Here is a 25094-nt window from a genome sequence, read left to right as displayed (position 1 = left end):
AATCTTCAATCAAAATTCAAAATTCAATTCCTCTCCTCTGCTCCCCCATACCTCACTTACGTAATATTTGACCAGTCTGATACATATATGCATACACACACATACACACACACACACACACACACACACACACACACAAAGTCATACATATATGGCTGTCATTTCTGTTTGACGGTGAGCTCTTACAGGGATTTATTAATTTCTCTGCATTAACCCCATAGCATTTAGCAACCACCTGGTACACAGTCGATGCTCAGTAAATATTTTCTGAATCGAATATCCACGGCTAAGGCCTCCCTGGTTGGGGGACTTCCCCAAACCATGGGTAGCAATCCATTAGTGGGTCTTCATTAATGTCCTTAAATGAAATAAGATAGAATGGAAGAGAAGATACCTGAGCATATAATAAGGATAAACAGTGTCACTGAACCTCTGGTTTGAGGTGCGTTTGTGGGCGCGCTGGGTTGAGATGGAAAACGTACGGCTTGCTGTCAGCCATGGCCTCCATTCCAGGATAAACCAACAAATTAAAAACCCAACTTATCAGAGGTAGCATCAAAAACACAACTTCTGAAGAATTCCTGGGGGGTCACAACACACGCCATTCAATCACCGCCTACCACAGCTTCGGAACAGCAGCATCATGGGACGTTTTTGGAATTTGCACAAGAATCCTCAATCACTGAACATTCCACAGGTCCCCCGTACTCTGCCCACTAACGCAGGAAAGCGCAGGGCTCCCAGGTGGGCAGATCTGAACTGGCTGGAGGATACAAACAGGATGCAAGATTTAACTCTCGGATAACCAAACCACATGCCTGAACAGGCAGTTCATCTAAACACTGACTGTATTTTAAACCCAGAAAGCAACATTCCCAGATGATCCTGAGCAATGAGGCTTCCTCCCAGGACTTCTAACTTGGGGCCCTACGTGGAGAAGGGTGTCTGATCTGGGCTTGATGGAACAGGGCTCTGGGCTGATGCATGGGGGTAGGGGCTCCCTCCCCTGCCTGACCCTAGCAGCTGCTCTGGGTCTCACCACCTCCCATCAAACCCCACCCCCTCAACTGCTACCTGAGAATCAGGCAGCTGGCCTCAGATCTCCAAATTAGCTCAAAAGCCACCTCCTCTGGAGCTCTTATCCCTCTAAATAATGAATTTCTCAGGCCTAATTAATGCAAGAAAAGGGACGATATACATTTCTCTGTTGCTTTAAGTTACAGCTAGTTGGACACTTGGAGGGAAGAGCAGCCTCTAGCTAAAGGGTTAGATAAGCTAAAATCAATGTAAGCCACTGCCTCCAAATCTTTTAAATCACCACCTTCTCTCCCCTGACCATCTCTAAGCCAGATGCCTACAGTGGGCATGGAGCAATGTGTAAGCCTAGAAGTGACTACCCATTCAAGCTAATGGTAAGAGAGCAATCAATCCCCTACTCCCGCCAATAAATAAAATAAATAAAATAACTGCAGCCCCTGGGGGCAATCAGACAGCCAAGAACAAAGGAAATAACCTGACAGCATGCAATGGAAGCAGGATGGAGACACTCAGTGGACAGATTAGTAGAAACAGAACATCTTCAACAATGGAGGTGAGAGCCTGGTTCTTCTACTAACTGATCAAAGCCTCCTGTTTACGTCACTGAATATAATCACCCTGATGTGATCAGCTGAAACAGTGATATACAATTTATCATCCTGGAAGTATCTGAGAGAGGTTATGAGAATCACGAGAGGAACTAAAATCACAAGAAACTGCTGCCTAAATCAGGAAGCCATGCCATTACCTTATAAATATCACCCACAGAGCAGAATTCCTGGAGGGTGAGGCATTAAGAATACCTTGAAAATGAAACGTCCTGCTCAAAGAACTGTTACATCCCTCTCCTGCCTATGGGGAGGTGGGGGTCCAAGGAGAAGCTGCGTGGCACAGAACACAGGAGAGCCTCTGAAGTCCCTTCCAGCCCACCTCCCATCACAGGAGAACGGGGCAACCCCAGATGCCAGGGTACTGGATTCTATCACCCTAAGAGGGCAGAAGGCACAGTGCTGGGGCTCAGCTCATCTGAAAGGGTTGTGGGCGGCTGAGGAAGCTTGGAGGGAAAGGCAGCTCATGAAGTACAATATATGTTCCACCACGGCTTCCTGGAGCCAGCGGCTGGGACGTGAGACAAGTAGGCGTGGCTCCTTTTCAAGCCAGAGTCTCCAAAACCAATTCCTTAAAGCCAGCCTCCAGTGGCCAGGGGGCCTCGGGCAGGGAAGGAGGATGTCTATACCGCAGGTTGAAGTTTAATTTCTATTTAGGAACTGTTTGTTTTATTTTGTTTTGGGTTAAAGGTGGTAGGTGCCAAGCCAGGCTGCCCTCCTTTCAACTTCTTTTTTTTTTTTTTTTTTTTAAAGACAAAGGAGAGAAAAACAAAACAACCAAACACCCGTAGCCCACGGTCATGCTGCGCTGTGGGCGGCCTACATGAGCTTCCTTTATCCAACCACAAAAAGGCATCCGTGGAACCAGCGAGGGGCCCTGGAACGGCGTTTCCAAGGCCGGCCCGCTCCTCCGTTGAGGTTAGCAGTTACCCAGGGGCCAGGAGCCACTCGGGCAAACAGCCCATGCCCCTCGTTACACAACGTCAGGGCCCTTATCTCCCCGTGCCACTGTCGGTTTGCAGACATTGCGTAGTGCTACGACCACAGCCGAGACTGGCCCGCAGGAGATAGCGTCGCCGCTCGCTATCAGGGAGGCAAGAGGGGAGACTGGGTTTCTATTAAAAGAGAGTCAGGGAGACGGGTAACAGTCCGGCAGACCAGCTTCAGAGTGTCACTTCCTTTGATCCTGACAGCTAAAGACCCCCTCTCCCCAGGCCCCCTCTCCCAGCTCCCCCGCCCACCGAGAGGAGGTGGCAAGGGTCCATTTCACGTCCTTTCATCAACTCTTGGTAGAGTGCCAGGTACAAGATGCAGGGGAGAGGTCTCCTTAGGAGCTGACGATCACCCTCTAAACTCCTTTTCAGACGGGCTGGTGAAGGCAGAGAAGGAGCAAAGGGCAGTCAGATACATGCCTAGTGGATGTCGTATCAGTGTCAAGCACTCCAGTCACGTCACTCTCCTTTTCAGATGCCTTCCCAGGCTCCAACTGCCCCAGGATAAAGTCCAAAAACAAACAACAGTTATGATTATTGAGCAACTACACTGTTCCAGGCACTGTGCAGGGGGTCTTAAGTACACGACACCAAATCCTCAGAATATCCCACACAATAACTGCACTTTAGGAATGAAGAAACTACAGTTCATGGGGTGTGTGGGGGTGTGTGTGTGTGTTTAAATAAAGATAGGGTCCTACTTTGTTGCCCTGTCTGGAGTACAGTGGCATGATCATAGCTCACCACAGCCTCGAACTCCTAGGTTCACGCAGTCCTCTCTCCTCACCTACCAGAGAAGCTGGGATTATAGGCGCGCACAGTCGCACCCGGCTGATTTATTTATTTATTTATTTATTTTTTTTTTTTTTGTAAAGATGGGAGTCTTGCAATGTTGCCCAGGCTGGTCTCAATCTTCTGGCCTCATGCAATCCTCCTGCCTTGGCCTCCCAAAGCACTGGTATGACAGGTGTGAGCCACTGCACCCAGCCAGTTCACAGCACTTGATGGCCAAGATCACACAGTTTGCAAGTGGCAGCATGAAAATCTGAACCCGGGTCTGCTCGGCTTCAAGCCGATTTTCTCTCTGTTCTTCACGCAGCCTTCTCTAATCTTTCTCCCCGCATTTATAGCACCACAGTCTGACCCCAGCCTACCATTCCAGCATGAATCACCCTCATTTCTGCCAAAGGAAGTTATTCCTCATTTTCTCCCCTGGCCCTGACCACGATTTTCCTTCTTTCTGTACCGTCTTCAAATGCTACTCATCCTTTAATATCCTGCTGATGCGCTACTTCATCCAGGATTCCCACACGTATCAAAATCGCCCTTAACACAGTTATGGGCAGAACCGCTAACTAAGGATCTTTCTCTCTGGTTGGGAAAGTCCCAGGAGGGCAGACGTCTTGTCTGTCTTGCTCATCGCAGTATTCCCAGGGCCTACCCGGGTGCCCAGCAGACAGTTAAGTGCTCAACAAGGTTTTAAAATTTAAAATGAATCACTCCAGACTGAAGTCATTTCAACTCTGAATATATACATATATGTATTTATCATAGTCTTTCCATTTTCTATTCTCTGTCATAGTTACAAACATACATATTTTAACTCTTCTGTTCAAAGTATAAGCTCTCCAAGGGAAAGTCCCACGTGTTAGCAATCTCTGTATCTCAAAACCCGTAGCATAGGGCATTGCCTGTAAATCCTAAGGAACTGATGTACATTAGTCTGCTCAGGCTGAGCAATAGAGAGGTTAACGAGTGCTCCAGGAGGCAAGTCATTATGCCAAAACCACCCAGCATCCCTCACAAAGATCTGAAACTGCCCTCAAGTCACAGTCTAGTCTTGCCTCCCCCTCAGTAGAAGCAGAGAACAGACCTGGGCAGTCACAGGCAGGCTTGTGAAGGAGAAATTAAAGTGGGCTGGGAGTGAGGGATATGGTCTGGTGCTGGTTTTGCTATTCGCTGGTTGTGTGACCTCAGGAAAATCACAGAACCTCTCTGGACCTCCACTTCTTCCTCCCTAAATGAGCATGTTGAAATAAGTGATTCCAAGGGTGCGAAAGCTCTGACATTCTGTGATTCCTGGACACCTTGAGAGCCCACACAGGCAAAGCAGGTGGAGAATGCCTTCCTCAACAGGTGGCAAGAGTAGGAATGGAGACAGAGACACGTAGACGACACCTCTGTGCTATTCCTCAACTTCCAAAAAATAAACAAACCCTAGCTGGTGAATAAGCCAGTCCCTCTCGTTAGCCAGAACAACAAGCATGATATGAATATGGATCTGAAGTAAATAGAAGGCAGAAAGCAGATACTGAAATGGATTTTCAATAAATAACTTCCCTCTAATTAAACCTGAATTTTTTGCCACATATGTATGCTTTCACAGATCCAGTTTGGGAGCATTCAAATTAGCACAACCTGGCCTTAAATACTGCACAAAACACATAGTAAGCATTTTGCTTTTATTTATGTCATCAATGGTTTCAATGGGAATGACTCATCCTTCCTCTTTAACACCCTGTTCTAATATGGTTTACTATAAATAATGCAGAGAGAGAGAGAGACAGAGAGAGAGACAGAGAGAGAGAGACAGAGAGAGCACCAGACAGAGCGAGCCTGTGCAGCTCCGCACAGGGCCCCTGCACCGCTAGGTCACAAAAGAGCCGAGTCCAACAGACAATCCTAAGGTGAATCTCCGCTCAGCTGATGGGCGGATGATGGCTCAATGAAGAGGAAAAGCAAACATTCCTCTCTCCGCTATCCAAGTGATCAGGGCAAGGAACGTTGTCAGGAAAGGGGAAAAAAATACACGCTGGGTATGTGCCAGGTACCAGGCTAGGATTTGAACACATAAGCTCCTTCAACCTTCTAGAGCTTTCCAGAGAGGCAGAGTCAGAATTCAAACTCAGGCCACCATGCCTCCCAGGCCTGCCTACTCCCTTGGGGCATAGGGCGCAAAACCAATTCATTCTTTCTAACCCCAAGCAACATCTACCAGTGACAGTCCTGGTTTTTTTTTTTTTTTTTTTTAACAACAGAAGTGCCTCCCAGGAGCCCAAACTCACAGGAGGCCAAACCACAAATGCAGAAACATTACAGCAGTCAAGAGGAGTCTTCCCAGTCCCAGGCAATCCATGGCAGCAACTCCTTCCTCACTGGGAGTCCAGCCACGGTAGTCGGAAATCAAAAGCCCCTTGGCCTTGTCCACTTCCCACCTAAGAAGTGAGGCCAACACTCACCCCAGAGCTGAGCCAACAAGCCTTCCCCACACACCCCTTCCAGAACCTGCCTTCGAGTCAGACACAACAGCCGGCGGCGCTTATCACACGCTATACACCAGACCTGTTAGTGTGTTATTGTGACCATTTCCAAAAGCCAAATCTACCCTCTCAAAAGGCAAAGCCAAAGAATGCAGCATGGACTTCAGAAGGAATTCCCAAAGAAGATTTCCAGACTCTGTGGGGCTGTGGCAGCATCACAGGATTAAGCAATTATTTATTAGAAATGTGGCTTCTTTAGAACAGCAGTAGCGCTTCACAAATGGAGACTTTTATATTTACAATGCACTAACGTTATTCACCTATTATTTCACCCGCTGGCTGCTAGCACAGGGTTAGTACTATCATCAATTTAGCTGTGCCCAAAACAAAAGATTTCACTGATTCCTTTCATAGTTTCTCCCCTGGAGCCATAACAGATCTACAGCACAATCGTACCTGTCTACCCAGTACACTTTCACTCTGCTATGCACTTTACATGTATTTTATCATCATCACCACAGACAAAGTGGTCATTTTTCACAAGAAAAGTAAACAGGGGCTTTTTACTTTTTACTGTTTTGGGCAAGTGGCAACAGAAGTTAAGCCACTTGCCCAAAACATACAGTTAATAAATTCTGGAGCTTGAGTCTTCATCCAGGGTGCCTTCTGTTTGTTTGTTTGTTTGTTTGTTTGTTTGTTTGTTTGTTTTTTGCGGGGGGTGCTGAGTCTCACTCTTGTTGCCCAGGCTGGAGTTCACGGCACGATCTCGGCTCACTGCAACCTCTGCCTCCCGGGTTCAAGTGATTCTCCTGTCTCAGCCTCCTGAGTAGCTGGAATTACAGGCATGCACCACCTCACGGGGCTAATTTTGTATTTTTAGTAGAGATGGGGTTTCTCCATGTTGGTCAGGCCAGTCTCAAACTCCCGACCTCAGGTGATCCACCCGCCTCAGCCTCCCAAAGTGCTGGGATGACAGGCGTGAGCCACTGAACCTGGCCTCTCTTTTTTTTTCGAGATAAAGTCTCACTATCACTCAGGCTGGAGTGCAATGGCACGATCTGGGCTCACTGCAAACTCCACCTCCCAGGTTCAAGTGATTCTCCTGTCTCAGTCTCCCGACTAGCTGGGATTACAGGCGCCCACCACCGCACCCGGCTAACTTTCATATTTTTAGTAGAGACGGGGTTTCACCATATTGGCCAGGCTGATCTCGACCTCCTGACCTCAGGTGACCCGCCCACCTCAGCCTCTCCCAGGATGCCTCCTTCTAAAGCATACCTTCTTCCCTCCATTCCATGCTGTCCACTCCCGCCCCGCTCCCAGAAAGTCTCCTTCTTGAGTGAGGAGCCCCTTCCCCCTCAATTCCTGGGCTGTATTTCGCTATCTTTAGCATCTCTTGGACTTTGAGCTAGCTGTTTCAGCTTCCCAGTGAGTCTGTTCCAGTAGATGCCCCCTGCTCTAAATAGCACCCTCCGCGATCCGCAAACATTACAAGGACATCAAAACAAAGCTATCAGCTGGGTCCTAGCTTTAGCAGCCAGTCTAAACTCTTTTGTTTGATTCTCAGACAGCTTATTGACTAGGTGATGAGGTCAGAAGTTTTCTTTTCACCTAGCCTCTTCCAGAAGCAGCGGCAAAGTCAGGGCAGTTAGAAAAAGTTCCACCCATTTAAGATTTCAGATGTACATCATTTTTCTGAGCACCAATTGCTTACCAGCCAACAACTTGTAGGGGTGGGAGAGGACTGAGGGAGAAAAAGATGGGAACTTAAAAAGCAAAGATAACCTCCACCCTTTCCCATCTTGTATTAATGTAGGCACAGGCAACCCACTCAATGAAATGTTCTCAGAGACTTTGCACGTCCACATGAAGGAGGAGAAAAGTAGGTGAGGGCAGGAAGCTGTTCTACCGTGTGATAAATGCAGCTGCTGTATGTGACAAGCTACCTGTTCTCTTTCATCAGGCTCTTTCTTACTTCTCCACCCCATCTAAAAGAGGGTCCCGGCTCCCCACCTGTGCCCTCCTTCATAACACACCACCCCTCACCCTGACCCCAACAGTTTATCTTTGCATATTGGAAAAACTGGCATTTATCAAGTAATCTACTCCTCATAGGTTGTTAAACAGACCACAGGGGTTATCAGTGGGGCTGATATAGGAAGATAAATAGCAACCTCTTATGCAAATAGCACTAAGAATGTGGGACTGGCCAAAGGACAAAAGCACAATTCAGGAGAACGTGAATCTTAACACTTTTCTTCATCTGCAATCTTGGAAACCCACAGGAGCCTGGAGAAGGTTCTGTTGGGTGGGTTTTCTTCTTCCTTTCTTGCCGGGAGGGGCAGGTGTGTCGGGAAGGACAGGTGTGTCGAGCGTCGCAGCCTGCTTTGCAAGAAGGGTGGCAGCTTCACGTCTGATAAGACAACTCCTTTCTGTGGCCGTAACCTTCTCTGTGCAATGGCTGTTTCATTTTTTCTGAGATTTCAGACCCACTGGAACGTGCTTAGTTCATGTCGAGGAGGTGTCGGACTAATTGAGAGAAAGAGAAGGTGTTCTCCAAGGTGAGGGTAGGGGGTCAGAGGGCAGTAGGAAAAAAAAAAAACACACACACATAGAAAACCAGGAGTTCTGGGTTCCAAGACGCAACCCACGTGACCCGGAGATGCTCTTCAGATCTGCCTTTGCTGGGAAAGAGGTGGGCGTCGGCCTGGGGTCCAGGTGGCATCTTTTCGAACCCTCCTCATTATTTTAAGGGCAAACTCACATCAAAAACCAAGAGGAGAGTGGCTCCAAGTGACAAAAGAATCACACTTGGAAGAACCGAGCAAGCGGCTTCTCACACCAGGCTGCAGGCTGGGGAGGGGGAAAATGGGAGCAGAATGACAGAATCCAGGGCTGGCCAGAACGAAAGACTGAATGGAATAGGGTAATTTACACAGGAAGTAAGCACTTACCAGACCCTTCATCTCAACACACAAAACCCTCGGCCATATCTGGAAGCAATTACATCCAGTTAACATGATCTGCTTGTCACTAAAATTAACTGCAAACAGAAATATTTTTCACTTTTGCAACAGGGGATGCCAAGGTTTGGCCTATTCTCCCCCACCCCAGCCATTGAATCTGGCTGCTGGGGAATATTTAGCAGCTCCTCAGCTCAAAAAAACAAAACTACTCTTGTAGCTGTCAGGACACAGAAAGTAAAAACGTGGATAATTATGAAGGGGGGAAAGGCGCGGGAGAGGTGGCAATGAAAACCATTGTGCTAGAAATTGAGGAAAGAGGGCCAGGCACATGGGCCCTATATAGGTCTGCATCCCTGACAAGTCCAGTCTGGTTTTCCACACTGAACTTCAAGGAAAGAAAAATGTTTTTAGAGTCACTCGATTTAGCAGGCGCTTCACATTGTTTTTAGGTACCATCTTTATCCCTTCTGCCAAGGGGGCGGGGGTGGGGGTGGGGGTATGCAGGGAGGTAGACTCACAAATGTTAGCGGATCCTTAATTTAGCAGATCATTTAGGGGACAACTGTCACGATTTAACTTTTGCATTGAACATTTCCAATCCCTACTCTACAAACGCCTTCGAAGCAGCTTTCACCGGCTCTAAGCGGGGCAAGAGCTGCTTTTAATTTGAGACGTACGCAGTTTTTCCACGTAAAGTGAAGAGAAGCCCACGAGGAGGTGAGAACCGGCCTCCGTGAGCGCTCGTGCCTAGAAATGAGCCAATGGCCCTTTCTCCGAAACTCCAGATCCAGCCGCCCCGACTGGCTGGCCATTCCAGTCCTTTGGCTTTGCACCCAACGCCGCCATCAGATAAGAACTTATTTTTATTTTTCCTTGAACTGCTGTCAACGATGCCATAAATGCCAGAGACAGATGGACAGATTTCTTTTAAAGTTCCTGAGGAGGCGTCATCTCCAAACCCTTCCCCCAACGGCCCCTCTTTTCTGGGCCAGATTCTGGCATGCTTTCCCCGAAAGTGCAGTTCACTCCTTTGTCACCAGGGGCTTTTAAAACGGCAGCGGCAGGAACAGCAGCAAAAGTAATGCATCCATTTGCCAGACAACTCACAAACACTTTTTTCTCAAGAAGAGGCAGGCAGAAAAGTTCTCCTCAAGAATGAGGTCAGACACTGCTGTTCTCTGCAAAAACCACACTTAGAAACATTACTCGAGGGAGAAACAAAAGAAAAGGAACAACTTAAGTAGCCTTTCTTTAGGATTTCGGGCTATAATGGGGTGGGGGGGGCATAGTCTTGATCTGTTAAAAAGCAAAAAAGCACTTTGCCATTCTTTTTAATTTTTAAAAACTTAGGCCCGGCATAGTGGCTCATGCCTGTAATCTCAGCACTTTGGGAGGCCGAGGCAGGTAGATCATCTGAGGTCAGAACTTCGAGACCAGCCTGGCCAACATGGCGAAACTTCATCTCTACTAAAAATATGTATCTACAAAACTCAGCAGGGCATGGTGGTACACGCCTGTGGTCCCAGCTACTTGAGAGGCTGAGGCACAAGAATCAACTGGACCCAGGAGGCGGAAGTTGCGGTAAGCCGAGATCGTACCACGGTACTCAAGCCTGAGCAACAAAGTAGGACTCTCTGTCTCAAGAGAAAAACAAACAAACAAACAAAAAATTAATTTTACGGTGTAAAAAATATGAAGTATACACATCCTTTCAAGTATGCAAGCCGAGGCCACACCACTGGCCTGACACCGTGCTACGACTTGACACTACACCACCGGTATGAATCCGAAGTTATTAATTTCATCTCACAGATGAAAAAGTGAGTGGTGAGGAATCTTGCCATGGTCACACAGCCTCTAAGAAACAAAAGATTAATTCGAACCCAGGTTCAATTCCAGACACAATGCTCTCCAGCTTCTCACCACTTTGCAGCCAACAACTGCAGGAAATTTAGATGCTACAAGAATGTGAGGAAAAGAAAAAAGAAAAGGAATCCTCTCCTGAAACCCACCCCCTCCCAGAAACAGCCACTGTTCGCAAGTGGGGTCTCTCCTTCCCCTTGACCACCCCCGACACACACACCTAGGCACATACGCTCACAACACAGCTCTGTCACTGCATAGCCATCCAGGCATGGAAACGGTTAAGTCGCCCTCACTGCATAAATCAAAAGTTCAAGGCTGCAACATACCACAATGATTCCCTCTTTACATATGACAAGAACCAGAGAGGGGCTGAAATCCCAAGCATCCTGCGCAGGGTCTCCCCGGCCCGCACAGGTTATGCCGCCAGGGTCAGGGCCTCGGACCTTTAGCGGCAACATTCATTTCCTGAACAGGACAAGTTCTCCTGACCATAAAGCTAATAGGAACTTCCTCGCACGGCGAGCTCCGGCTGACAGGGCTACTTGTCACTGGCCACGCAGGAGGAGAGCACTGGTTCCCATTAGTGGGTTATGATGCCAGGTGCTACTAATAAGGTACATCGGCAAGAAACAAGAGCCTGCTAAGTTGTCTCTCCAACTCTGGAAGTAATCAGGCCTGGGCTTCGGGGTTGGGGAGGGGCCTTCTTTAAAGAGATGCTGCGGGGAGCTGAGGCTTTGCCACAGTAGACGCCAGCAGCACCTAACCTGCTGAACAGCTTAAATAAATAAATTTCCAACAATCCCTCCACATTTCCCCCAGCTACCATAAAAGGCTCCCCCAAATTAACACTAATAATGGCCGCCCCAGCACTGCGGGCCCAATGGATCACCCTAAGGGCCATTATGGTCGGCCACATCTGCTTCTCACTATGGCAAGGAGAGCAGTGCCAACAGGCCTAATGGCATTAAGATCACGATGCTGAGCTAATCCACTTAGAGCACAACGCCCGGCGAGGGTGGCAGGGGGCTCAGCGGCTCCCTTGTCAGGCTGGGGTCACAACAGAAGCGGGAAGTAAGGAGGCAGCCTCACACTCGTGTGCTTAGGTTACAAGTGATCTCATTAATATGCTTTTAAAACCACATTGAGAGGTAGGGGCTAACCTTGCTTCACAGAAGAGGATACTGCTGCTTCACAGAGGTGAAGTCATTTGCCCAAATTCACCACGGAGCACTAGCACCCAAACCCAAGTGGACCAGACGTCAGTCTCTCTGCGCCTGCGCTGCCACCACCCCCACCACGAAGACAATGGTTTCACGGCACATTTGACTTGCTTTTAGCAAGGTGGTGTTTTATGTGTGTGTATGTCTTTTCTTCTTATTTCGGGGGATCCAAATGCCCCTAAAGAGGGAAGAACTCTAAAAACCACTTCAACTAGCCCAAAATGTCCCCCTTCATCAAAATGTCTGTGACAGTCTTCTAACAACTTTCTCAATAACACCCCAGTGTCTCAGGGAGTCCTTTCACTTACCTAACTTGGACCCTTTCTACTGCAATGCTGAGCACAATCTGTTCACACCATAAGAAAATCAGGTCTTGAGGACAGAGTCAAAGTGAGCTAGGAATTTAGAATTAAGCAGGTTTTTATAAGTATTTAGCCGAAGTTTCCATGCTGACAAGTACCAGATCCCCTCCTTGCAGCTGCAGAGATAAGCCTCACGTAGGCAAAACCCAACCATAGTTTTTCCAGACTGCACCAGCATAATAAGGACACCGGGGCTTTTAAGGGGAAACAGTAGAAAGGGGAATTTCTGATTATGCTGGCATGAAATTAACAGCATGGGATTTTTATTTTTGTAAATGGGTTTCTTTTTTCTCTTTTTCTGTTTTGCGAGTCAGCATAAAAGGCCTCTATCACTAGAAGCTGATCTCTCTGTGTTGGTAAGAGATGACGTAGTAGTCCTTGGATCTATGTGGCCTGGGCCCCCGAAGAGCTGAACCCTCTGCAGTAACCTTCCGCCTCTCAAGAAGCCACCAGAGGAACTGAGGAGGCCAGAGCTGGTGAAGCAATGAGCCCCCTGATCAACCAGCTGCAGAGAGCATGGAGCTGGAAGACCGGGACACAAATCCTGGTGCAACTCTTTACTACAGAAAAGTCCACTAACCTTTTGGGCTTCCTTGGCCCATCTGAGACTATGAAACTGATACTGACCTTACAGGACAGCTAGAGGGCTTACGGAGATGCCGGCTGTGAGTGCACTTAGCACAGAACCTGACATGTAGCCAGCACTCAAAATGATGTCTGCTGAGTCCACGCTTTAGAAGCATTCTGCATTGACATGCAGGCAAGGGAAGGAGCTCTGGATCCCCCAACACCCAAAAGCCCAGCCCCAGGACCCCCATCAGTAAGGTGGTGTCTGTGCTCCTCATCTCTGCCATAAACACAGTGATGTGCATGCCTGGACGTGTGCACAGGCAACAGGACACTGTGTCGGGGAGCCTCCCCGGCATTTCGACCCAATGGCAGAGGAGCGCTGCCCAGCTAAATTTAAACAAGAACTGGAATGACTCACCAGGCCTCAGGTCAATGGGACAAAGAGTACCCTGGCCACCACAGTACAAGAGATCAGCTTCCGAGGAAGATGCAGGTGCAGTGTCTCAGCCCCAAACACGAGGCGCCTGAGGCAGCAGTTTTACAGCACTGTCCAGGTGGACGCCTGTGTGGAAGAACGGTCTCTGGGAGAAAGCAGGACCCGGCCCAACATGAACACATTTTTCACCCTGCATGGCTAGCATGACCTGCTTCACACAATGACAAGAAAAATACCCCAGCAAACATCTGTGGAGCACTTACTTCCTGCTACCCTTCCTCACACAGGATACTTTCTGATGAATCCTTGTAATAACCCAATGAAGTAGGTGCTATTATTTCTGTTTCACAAATGAGGCAAACAGGTACAGAGAAGTTAAATAACATAAACAACGTCACAGTTAGCAAGTAGCAAAATCAGGATTCCGACCTGGACAGTCAAAATGCACATTTCCTATGTGTAAAACGTTGGGGGTGGGGGGAGTTGTAGCAAATTTCTTACTACTTAAATAACTGCCAGAGAGTAAGAGCTTTTACCGCACACACACAGCCAAAACAGAACAGAAACTCTTTAGTTACGGAAAATTCAGAAACCCTCCAATGGACAAACAGAGGCTCACCTTTTTCATCTAGTAAGACTCTAAGCTATATACACTTAGGCTTTCAGCAGGATTTGCTTTAAATTTATTAATAAAAAAAATTAAAGTGATTGGAAAGGTTTCTCTCCTGAATTAGCAAGAAATCAAAGAGCTGTGAATAGAATTTGATTTTAACAGTTTAGGAGAATCACTATTTTAAAGATTCATAATAGTTTTCCTAGAATGAGCAGGAGGAAAATGTGTGGCTAAACTATAGCTTTCTCCCTCCCAGCAATTAGCAGCTCCATCCAATAGTGACAGCAAATTAAAATGGGACTTCTCACTGAGATGAAAGAGCAGGCAACTTTCCTCCATTGAAAATAAAATAAAGGAAATCATCTTCAAAAGTTCCAAGAGTTCAGTCTAGATCCCAGATGGCTCAGTAACCCTAAGCAGGTTAAAGTATTAAAAAAAAAAAAAAAAAAAAAAAAAACCTAAGTCAGAGCACACAGAATCAAATCAAACTGACCCCCTACTTAGCTGGCTGAACGGCCAATCCAGATTCCAAAAACAGCAAATTCAATTAACCAAAAGGACTTCATAAAGATACAAGTGGGTACACAAAGAATAAAATAATTTTTTAAAGAGCTCAACAATCAGAAAGAGCTCACTGAAGTGCCTAGTTTTTAAAATGAACAAGTTTAAGGCTCAGGATGAAAAAAAACTATGTCAATGGTGACAGAGCTGAAAAACGAAGAGCTGGGTCTAGACCTGGCTTCCCCACTACAATGTCTTCTACCATCTTCCTATCTTCACAACCAACAACCTCTCCAAAGGACCAGATTTCCAGGAGCCCAGGAGATTATAAACTTAAGTCATTCATTATCCCTAAAAAGGATACTTCCTGGAAATAGAAATGGATTCAAAAAGGATTTGGGCAAATCTGTGAATGACAAGTCAGCCATAAATAGCTACTAAGAGAAGCTGGTATACACCTGACCTTTACGATTGACGTCAAGGAAGATGTCTGTAGCCTCCAATGGTGGTATCTTAGGGATGATGTTGGCAACCAAAGACTAGGTCAGCTGGTTTTGATCCAGAAGAGCAATGCTCATGTTCTTATATGGCCTGGTGCAGAGCACCCAGGACTGTGAATTAGAAGGCAAGCCTGGTTCTACCCATTTATAGCTGTGTGACCTTGGGCAAGTCACCTATTTGCTCCAAATCTCATTTTCCTCATTTGCCAATAGAGAGTGATAATCATTCACAATTCCTTATCCAAAACCTGTGGGTGCTCCAACGACCAAAATCGTTCAGATTTTAGAAAGGTGCTCTTGACACCTATCATGTTTAACAGCCTCAGCAGAGTCTAGGGCAGCACTCTGTAATCAAACACATTAATATTTTTGCAGCAAAACATGAATATTCAAAATGAGCATGATAAATATAGCATCATGTCAGTTCAGATCAGGTTTTGCCACTAAATGAGTTTACTGCAAACCTTTTAGTTTTCAGGGCTTTTCAGACTTCATTATCACAGATAAGGGATTACAGACCTGTACCCCGCTCAGGGGAAGCTGTGAGGGTAACAGAGATGAAATCACTAGAGATGCTTTCCAAAGAAGAAAATGCTGCAACCGATAAAAGGCATTATTAATATTATTGCTGTGGCTATCATTATTATACAGCATGCCCTTTTCCAAACAGAATTTAGTTGGACATCAGAGGTTCTGGGCAGGATGATGAAAGAAAACCAAGAGTCTCAGGCAACCTCAAAAATTCCAAAAGTAGCCTAAACCAAGGTCAACACCTGTTGGCCTTCTACATGATCAACCACTAAAAACAGAGCAGCCAACCATCTGAGAGAGACCAAGGCCAAGGGCCAGGCAGAACTCTGAAATCTTAGCCACATGGCTCACGCACCGTAGAGCTGGCTCCACAAAGCCTCCAGGAAGGACTGTACGCATACATCCAGAAAGCTGGCTGAGACATTCCCTGTGGTTCCTGAGAATTCCCTTCAAGACCAGGCAAGAGTTGTGATGGTGTCTGTGCAGGACAGACACTGCAGCTGACCTAAGTGCTTGTCTCTATAGGATCCAGGGGTCCCTGGAAACCAGACCCCACTGTGATCTGCAGCACTAAATTCAGAAACACAAAAGGACCAGGCTGTATGAACCATGGGAGACTGGGGACTATAAATGAGGACTAGGTTCACACTTAAGTCTACTACACTGTTCCCTGCAATCTTATCACACATGTATGTAACTCTGAGAATGATGAGGTGCGCCTGGTGCAGTTGAGCTGGTTCCTACACCATATTCAGAGAAGCTTCTATGCACAACTGCTCCAGCCTTTCAGAAGAAGAAAGGGAGAGTCCAGTGTTCCAGAATCCTGAGATGACCCTCCCCTTCCTCAGACATTATCCTCTGTAAGGCGGACACACTGGTAAAGATCTGGGGACCCAAAGAGTGCTTCTTGATCTGCCTCCAGAATACTGCTTATTTATCAGATCTTCTCACTGTTCTGACTTCCTTCTGGTTCATTTAGGTAAGTCAGTCCCATTTTATTTGGTGCCTTTGCCTGGTCTTCCCATCCATCCATGACTACCCTTAACACTGCATCCCTTTTACACATGTCGCTCCTGCACTGGATGGCTTGTGTATTTTGCTGTCCACTGTAGGGAACAGGACCTACAACACCACTCAGTTTGATTCTACCTGTTGAGCCAACAGGTTACCCCTCACTCCACCCCAGCTTGGGATCAAATCATGGGGAAACTTACCGATGACATTCCATAATAAACTCCCTGCCTTCCTGCCTCACTTACCAGCAATCTACCTTCATTTCCTCTCCATTCCCTTCTGCCCCTCACCAAAAGAAGAAATGCAAGAAGGACTGCTGGGTATCCAATCTTTACCAACACTCAGGCCTGTTGGCTTAAAAATAAACCCTGTAGCCTGTTATTTCATCACTGATATATTTCCAGCAAATGCCACGGCTTCCTGGCATCAAAATCTCCCCTTCCGATCTTTCTTTTTCTTGTTTTTTTTGTTTGTACTGGTTATAGGGCTGTGTTTTCTTCTACCAGAGCATTTCTCAGGCTGCTGATGGGTTGGGGGAAAGACAGAGAACAGTAGGAAAAAGGGAATAGCACATTAATCTTGGAGTTTTGAGGGTGAGGGGGAGAAAAAAGTCTTCCACAAGGTACATCTAGCTGGGGCCTGAGGGGTTGCTACCTGAGTGAGGGCGGAACACACACTGGAATATTTTCTCCCCTTTCTGATGTCTTTAGACCCCCAAGCTTCCCACCAAAGGCACTGCCCCTGGCTCTAGCTTCTTGAGCTGCAGCTGCTGACCTTCCACCCTCAGTCAAAAGCACATTCTTGGCCAAGCATGGTGGCTCACGCCTGTAATTTCTGCACTTTGGGAGGCCAAGGTGAGTGGATCACTTAAGGCCAGGAGTTCCAGACCAGCCTGGCCAATATGGTGAAACCCCATCTTTACTAAAAATACAAAAAATTAGCCGGGTGTGGTGGTGCACGCCTATAGTCCCAGCTGCTCAGGAGGCTGAGGCAAGAGAATCGCTTGAACCTGGGAAGTGGGGGTTGAAGTGAGTCGAGATCGTGCCACTGCACTCCAGCCTGGGTGACAGAGTAAGACTCTGCCTCAGCAACAACAACAAAAAGCACATTCTCCTTGTCAGCAGCCCAAAACGTGATGCTGAGGATTCCAGGGCCAGCGTCTCGCTGTCATACGCTCACAAGGACAGGGACATCCTCTGCACCACCTCACTGTCAACACAACTCCCATGGAGGCTAGCCCTGTGGACACTACACACTAGAACTCAGAGCCAGTGGGGACCGTGCAGAGATGAGGCCTGAGCAACACAGTGTACTAAGGCTCAGTTCTTCACCGCTGCAGTGACTATGTGCCCATCACAGCTCCAGTGATTTCTGGATCTTACTTCATTAATTCAGCACCAACCCTGTTGACTATCTCCATTTTAAGAAGTGAGTGAAACAAGGCCCAGAAAGGTTAAATAGCTATCACAGGGTCTCACCACTAAACACAGCCAATTTCACCATCCAGGCTCTTTGTAATATAACACGGCCAACTCTCCCTCTCTCCCCAGCGGAATGAGAGTCTTGCTGAAGGGGAACTTGGAATTCTCAACAGAGTGCTATCTTTTGTGGCCCTCTCGGGTGAAGAAAAGCAACCAGGAACCAGGACCCGATCAGAGTCAGAAAAACAATCACTTCCCACCATACCCCAGTTCTCATAGCACACAGCCGAAATAATGCACATCCGGAGAAGATGATACATGTATCTGGTCAAGTTTGGGTGGGGGGGGTTTCCTTTTTAGGAAAGTTTGAGCAACAACAAACACAACCTCCGTCTATTTCTGAGCAGTACAAGCATCAAGAAGACACACCTCAGTGGCGGTTATTTTCGCACCCACTGGAAAAAGTCGGCTAGGTTTAGCTCTGCCACACTTTCCACAAGGTAAGCCTCTGAGCTGTCGAGGAGGTAGAGTCAGAGCAGATTTTGGCTAGGGGTGATGAGATCAACTTCCAGATATCCACACCCCAATCCCTCTCACTCACATCCCCCATACCTGAATGAGCAACAGAAGAATGGGGGTGAAGCGGGGGAAGTGCAGAATCCACCCAAGATCAGCAAAACAGCAGACCAGAGGGTGTACAGCAAAATGCTGTCATCAATACAACAGAAAGCTGGATTTCTTGACTCCATTCATCTGACCCAGAAACTGCAGGGTAAAATGATGGGCATATGGTTTATGACACAAGCAAGGAAAAAAAAAAAACAAACCCGCTACTGATCCCCTCTGTTATTTACTCCACTTCCAATAAGCAATCTTCGAAACCCTCTGTTCCATAGACATGATCCTCTTCAAGCCTAAATGACTCCAAGAGGCAGCAAAGTACCAGGGGGTAAAGACCTAAATTTGAATCCAGCTCTGCCTCTTACTATCTATGTGACTCTGGAAAACTGACTTGACATCTGAGCCTTAGTATAGTTCTATGTAAAAGAAGGACATTACCAGCCAGGCACGGTGGCTCACACCTGTAATCCCAGAACTTTGGGAGGCTGAGGTGGGTGGATCACATGAGGTCAGGAGTTGGAGACCAGCCTGACCAACATGGAGAAACCCTGTTTCTACTAAAAATGCAAAATTAGCCAGGCGTGGTGGCATGAGCTTATAATCCCAGCTACTCAAGAGGCTGAGGCAGGAGAATCCCTTGAACCCAGGAGACAGGTTGCGGTGAGCTGAGATCACACCACTGCACTCCAGCCTGAGCAACAAGAGCAAAACTCCATCCCAAATTTTTTTTAAAAGGGACATTACCTACCTCAAAGGGCTTCTGTAATGAAAATGCAACTGATGGAAAGTGCTTAGTACTGAACCAAACATGTCATAAGAGCTCAATGAATGGTTATTTCATAGAGAAGGAAACGGAAGCCGGAGGGAAGCCAATGCTAGCCTGAAGCAGCATTTAATTCAATGTGAGCAGAGATGGGATAAGAATGAGACTTCACAGGCTGCAAGAGCAAGACTCTTATACCCGTCCTTTCCCCTTGCATTTAAATCAATTCCCCCAAATGCATGTGCAGGACCAGAGAATGAGAAGGGACACAGAGCAAGGAGATGAATGCTCACCAGGAATAAGGTTTGGACCTGCAGCTGCTCTTGTGGCCTAAGTAGCCTCCAGCCCCTCCCATTCTCCCGAGCAGCAGAAAGGGACTGCCTGTCTTCACAGGAACCACTGCATGGGAACTTGAGGACCTGAAACCTAGGAGCATGATCAGATCCAGGCCACAGGAGACCCTCATCCCACTTCCTTTTCTCCTTCTCTCCATGTTAGCAGTCACTCCAAGCAAAGGAGAACAGACCAGGCAGCAGAAAAAAACAGGAGCAAAAAAGCAAAAAACAGAGGGAAGGGCCTATTAAGAAGCTGGGCCCATGAGTGTCCCCTGGTGCTTTTGGGACAGATCCTAGGCCCCCTCACTGCAGTCTAAAAACTCTGCTCCCCTCCCCATCCCCCTGAACTTTTGAAGAAGCGTTTCAGTTTTATTTTACAAATTGCCAAGAAGACAGGGGAACCAGGCCCCTAAGGTGGGAGCAGCCAGGGTGTGAAGGAAGAGTGTGAGGGCCTCAAGTCCGACATCAGGTGCGGGCCTGCAGTGGGGCCTACCTGTGCTGCTCCACAGCCTCGTTATCAGGAAGCTCGACGCCACACACGCTGCACTGCTCCCCGATGGTCCGGCTCTCTGACTTCATGCCCACAGCCAGCTCCCCCAGCTTGCTGAACAGCTCCCTCTGGATGAAGCCCTGGGGCAGCAGCCCCCCATAGGTGCTGAAGTCCATGGAGACGGCCAGGGCAGGCTGCACATGGAGGCCAGAGGTCACCGAAGACGGCATGCTCAACACAGCATCAGCCTTGTGGTTGGGCAACACGGAGTAGATGCCCAGATGCTTCTCAGCCGGGGGTGCTGTGTGCTCAGGTCGGCTGGCGGGGGCCTGGCCAGCCTCAGCTGCGGGTGGCAGCTGCTCAGCACTCTCCTCTCGCCCATAGTGCAGCTCCCTAGCACTGGTGATGACACTGCTTCGAGTCGGGGTCCCAGGCCCCTCTTTGCCTCTTTCCTCAACCTTGTCCCCCATCCCTCCTGAGATGCTGGACTCAGCTGCCCCAGGGCTGTCCTGGCTGGGCACCTCATCCACCTGCATCATCTCCGTCTTCACCTCTGCCACCCCAGGGTGCCGTCCACCCTCAGCCAGAGTTGGCTCCTCGGGCCCTGCAGGTGGCTGAAGAGTTCCCTGCAGGAGAGACTGTCCTATGGTCATCAAACTGTCCACTGCAGCCTTGGTGGGACTCATGGCTGAAAGACCAAATGAGGTGGAGACTGAAGGGCTCTGGTCCACCATGGGCCCAGGGAGGCTCTGTCCAGCCACACTGGCATACCCACTCTCCTCGCTGGAATGCTTCGAGATGAAGATGTTCTTGAGGTACCGAGCCTTGCGGTCCTCTTCTTCCTCGGCCCCGCCGTCGGCCATGGTGGCCTCCGTGTCATTGTCATCTGAGGCCTGGATGGTTTCCAGGATCTTCAGGCACTGCTCCTCCAGGTACTCGATCTCCAGGATCTCGGCCGCATACAGCAGGTCATCCAGGTCCTCCGCCTTGGCTTGCAGCGTGGCTGTGTATGCATACTCCAGAATCTGCTGGAAGGTCTTTGGCGAGAGGAAGTCCAGAGTATAGTGCTGGCTGTTGCGGTGGAAGAGGATCTCAAACATCTTGCTGGTGCAGGCCAGCACCGTCCGGTGGGCGTGGAACTCCTGGCTGTCCACCATGATGACCACATCACACAGAGTCCCTGCCAGCCGCATCTGGTTGGCCTTGCACAGCAGCCCCGTGGGGTGGCTGGGGTTCTGCAGTTGGATCATGCCCATTTTTGTCAGATCCATGGTGCTCCCCTCGGCTCAGGCATGAGGCTCTCTTTCCTTCTGGGCTCTGCGTGGCGGGGCAGGGTGGGCTTCCTGGGCCAACAGAAGGGACTAGAGGAAAGAAGAGGGGAAGAAGCAAAAGAGATGAGAGAACAAAAGACAAATTCATGTGTCCCTAAAAGAATTCGACCGCTACAACATGCCCCCTCCTCCCTCCTGCCAAGCCCCCAGCAAGAGGAACTTAGAGATTTTAATTGAAGTAGCTTCCCAGAAATCTTCAAATTTGCCTTTCAAGCCCAGGGATGCTGATAGTAAAAAGAAGGTTCTGCCACAGCAGATGCCTAATTCACTATTCTATGACATCTGTTAGACGAAGTGAAATGAAAATGGCAGTGAAGTCCTGTGAGTCCTCAGCTTTCTCCATAGAGAGTAGGAGCTCCCTCGGCAAGTCCAACATTCATTATGACAAGGTACATTTACTTAAAATTAGCAAGACTTTAGCCTCTTCCTTATCAGCTTCACACCAACCCCCTAGATGTCAAACCTCATCTTCAAAACAAAGTTTTTCTAAACTCTGCCTCAGTGCAAGAGCCCCAGGAACAAAGTCAGACTTATTGGAGGCCAGCAGCCTGTAGTCGTGACCCACAAAAATCTATGGGCACTGGGCTCTACTGGGCTTTCCTCCCCAAAGTCAATCCTCTCACCATCAGTCTTGGCCTCTGGCCTTCTACTGTTCTTAGGGTTACAAAGCACTGGCAGACCCAAGCCCTGTCCCCATCTCAGGGTACTAACAGGAACACACACACAACCCGCACACTAACTTGGGTCATTTCTACCCACGGAAGACTCAAAGTTATTGAATATGTAATCTAAAATCTGGACTGTGTGTATGTGTGTATGTACATCAGCCAGAGACAAAAAGAAAGATGTGTGGGGCTGGGCGCCAGTGGCTCACGCCTGTAATCTCAGCACTTTGGGAGACCGAGGTGGTTGGATCACTTGAGGTCGGGAGTTTGAGACCAGACTGACCAACATGGAGAAATTCCATCTCTACTAAAAATCTAAAATTAGCTGGGTGTGGTGGCTCACACTTGTAATCCCAGCTATTCAGGAGACTGAGGCAGTAGAATCACTTAAACTGGGAAGTGGAGGTTGTGGTGAGCCAAGATCACGCCATTACACTCCAGCCTGGGCAAAAAGAGCACAACTCTATCTAAAAAAAAAAAAAAAAAAAAAAAGTGTGTGTATACACACACTTACGTAAGGTGCTGTACCTACCCTCCTACCCATAACTGCCCAGTGGGCAGGAGGACCTAAAACACAAAGAAGGATGAGTCATTAAGGTATGGAGAGAGACGGTAGTAAACATGCGCCCCTACAGCCAGGAGTGCTCATGCTGGGCTGGGCGTGTGAACTCCACGTGTGTCCCACAGGCTCCAAGGAGTCTGCAAGTCCTGTGACCAGGGGCAGCAAGGGATGCTGGACATGGCTCAGAGGCGCTGGAAGTGATATTGGCACCAGCATCTGTGGTGTGAGTTACAACCGGTAGCAAGGGAAGACAGGGCTGGGAAACAAAGGCCTCTCCCTGAGCCTGTTAGGGATCAATAAGAGGGCTCCTGTACTCCAAATCCCGCTTAAGGAGTGTTAGACCGCCCAGGCCCAGGGCCCTCCCTGTGTCTGCCTTGCAGCGGCCAATATTGCAGTGAATAAACTGGGAGCAAGGAACAGCAAGGTCTCTCCCTCACTCTTCAAACACTGCTTGCTTGCCTCCACCCTCAGAAGGAGCTCTATCAGTTCAGGAGCCTCCACGCTCACACAGAAAGGATTCACAGGACGCCTGATCAAGACACTTGTGCTGCCCACCCCGGGGTGGGGACGGAGGCCGTCAAGGGTGGGATGGCCATTCAGCCGAGCCTCTCCACCTCGTGCTTTCCCGCAGACATCGGGGCTTCTGAGAACTAGGAGGGAGCAGCCAAAAGAATGAACGCTTGGCGCCCCAGAACAAGCCATTTGGGTCCTGAGGGAAATCGGGGCACCCTCAGACAGCCGTCTTCCCCACCCACCGCTCAGCGCCCGCGATCCGGCCGGACCTGGCTGCAGCGTCCAGCCCGGCGACGCGGGGAGAGCCGGCGCTAACCCGCCAGAGCTTCAGGATCGACCGCGCTCTCACACGCCCCCAGTTCCCAGCAACCCCCACCGAGACTTGGAGACGACTTCAGCAAACTTGGGGAAGCAACTTTTCCCGAAGAGCTAGACGCCTGAAAGAAGGAGAGCTGACCTAGGGGCATCGGAAAGCGAAAGAGACGGGGAGGAAAAGCCACAGTCCGGCCAGGCTGGACTACGCGGCGGCAGGAGGCGGACCCGCCCCGCGGCGAAGGAGAAGCACAAAAGCCCCGCAGCGAGTTGTGGGAGGAAAGGCGAGAAGGGGTCTGCAGGCCCTCCCTCTCCGACCCAAGGCCGTGACCCCCAGGAGCGACCGGCTGGGTCCCGGGCCTCTGGCCAGCACGCTAGCGGCCGGCGCGCCCGGCCCAGGCTCGGTGCGAGCGTCTCGGGAGCCGGCGAGCGAGTCGGTGCGGAGCGCTCTGTGCGTCTCGGTGGGTCCGCGAGCCGGCGGGACCGTGCGCATTTCCAGCGCGTGCGGGAGTGTGCAAGGCGCTGTGCGAGCGAGCGGCGGGCGCGCCAGGGTGGGAAAGGCATCCCGAACGCATCAGGTGCAGAGCCTGGCACCCACCGAGAACGGCCGGGAGCGCACGGCGAGCTCCGGCGTCACCGCCCGTCCCGCCGAGAGCTGAGGAGGGCCCGGAGCGCTGGAGAACCTCTGGAGCCCCTCTGGAGCTTCCCTCCCTCCCCTGCAAAAGGGGGATCAAGTCTAATCAAGAAAAAGCCCACCACGTTTTTTCAAAGAGAAACAAAACGTAAGCCGTCCCAGTCTTGCTCTCCTCCGCCCCCACATCTACTCGTCAGCTTCTCCAATTCTAGCTTCCCAGCCGGCCGACGAATAAACACACAAATAAATAAACCACAACCTTATCTCGCGCCCGCGCACCGGTCGGCATACATGAGAGCACCCACGGGCTCTGCTCCTGTGCCGGCCCCTGGCAGTACAAAGCCTCCGGATCCCCGACGCTCTGCTCACGCCCTCAGCCCCCGCAGACCGCTACGCCCCTCACCTCTCACCCCGACCGTGCCCCGGAGAGGAAGGGCTGGGGAGGCAGCTGCGCCCAGGCTGACAGCCGATCCCCAACCGGTGGCGGCGACGGCTGCAGCGGCAGTAAGGGAACACGCCAAATAAAAAAGGCACAAGCCCAGCGGCCGAGTGGCCGAAGCGAGCGCGCGCCCCCCAGACCTCTCCAGCCCCGGGGGGCCCCGGCGCGCGGCGCTCGCTGGGCGGTGCGCCTCTCCCCGGCCCCTCACTCACCGCAGCCGAGCCGGGCACTGTGGGGTGGGTGTGCGTGCCTGTCGGGGGGTGTGTGCCTGTGTCGGGGAGGGGTGTTGCTGAGGAACTGTTGCTCTCCGTATCACGGCGGCAGCGACGGCATCGCCCGGCAGTTCGCAGTACCCGCTCTCATCGCCCTCAACTCCTCTCTGCTGCGAGGTTAGCAAATCACCACCGGCTGCTGCGCCTCCGCCGCGTCCCACGTCAACGCCGAGCCCCCTCCCCTGCAAGGCCCCGGCGCCTCTCCATCTTTAGTGCTGGCGGCCGAGCCCGGCTCCCTGCCCACAGCTGCCCCCCTTCC

At 49.7% G+C, this 25094-nt stretch overlaps 1 protein-coding gene across 3 annotated transcripts in view; it reads right to left on the bottom strand.

Moving 5' to 3' along the window:
- ZBTB16 (zinc finger and BTB domain containing 16) overlaps positions 1-24865 on the bottom strand; it is a 202275-nt gene extending 177410 nt beyond the window's left edge. Inside the window, exons 1-2 of one of the 3 annotated variants that reach the window (XM_003923685.4) lie at positions 24776-24865; positions 20111-21468 (exon numbers count right to left, since the gene is read on the bottom strand). In XM_003923685.4, coding sequence (XP_003923734.2) covers positions 20111-21378 — 1268 coding nt within the window. In that variant the 5' untranslated portion in view covers positions 21379-21468; positions 24776-24865. Of the gene's footprint in view, positions 1-20110; positions 21469-24383; positions 24474-24527; positions 24616-24775 lie in introns of those variants that run through there. The other 2 variants (XM_010334527.3, XM_010334526.3) reach the window with 2 other exon arrangements.
- Between the last annotated feature and the right edge of the window lie 229 nt (positions 24866-25094).

The sequence above is a fragment of the Saimiri boliviensis genome, chromosome 6 (genome assembly GCF_048565385.1).
Source record: "Saimiri boliviensis isolate mSaiBol1 chromosome 6, mSaiBol1.pri, whole genome shotgun sequence".
Lineage (NCBI taxonomy): Eukaryota > Metazoa > Chordata > Mammalia > Primates > Cebidae > Saimiri > Saimiri boliviensis.
Note: the sequence above shows the minus strand (reverse complement) of the source record. Positions and strands in the feature narration are given on the sequence as shown.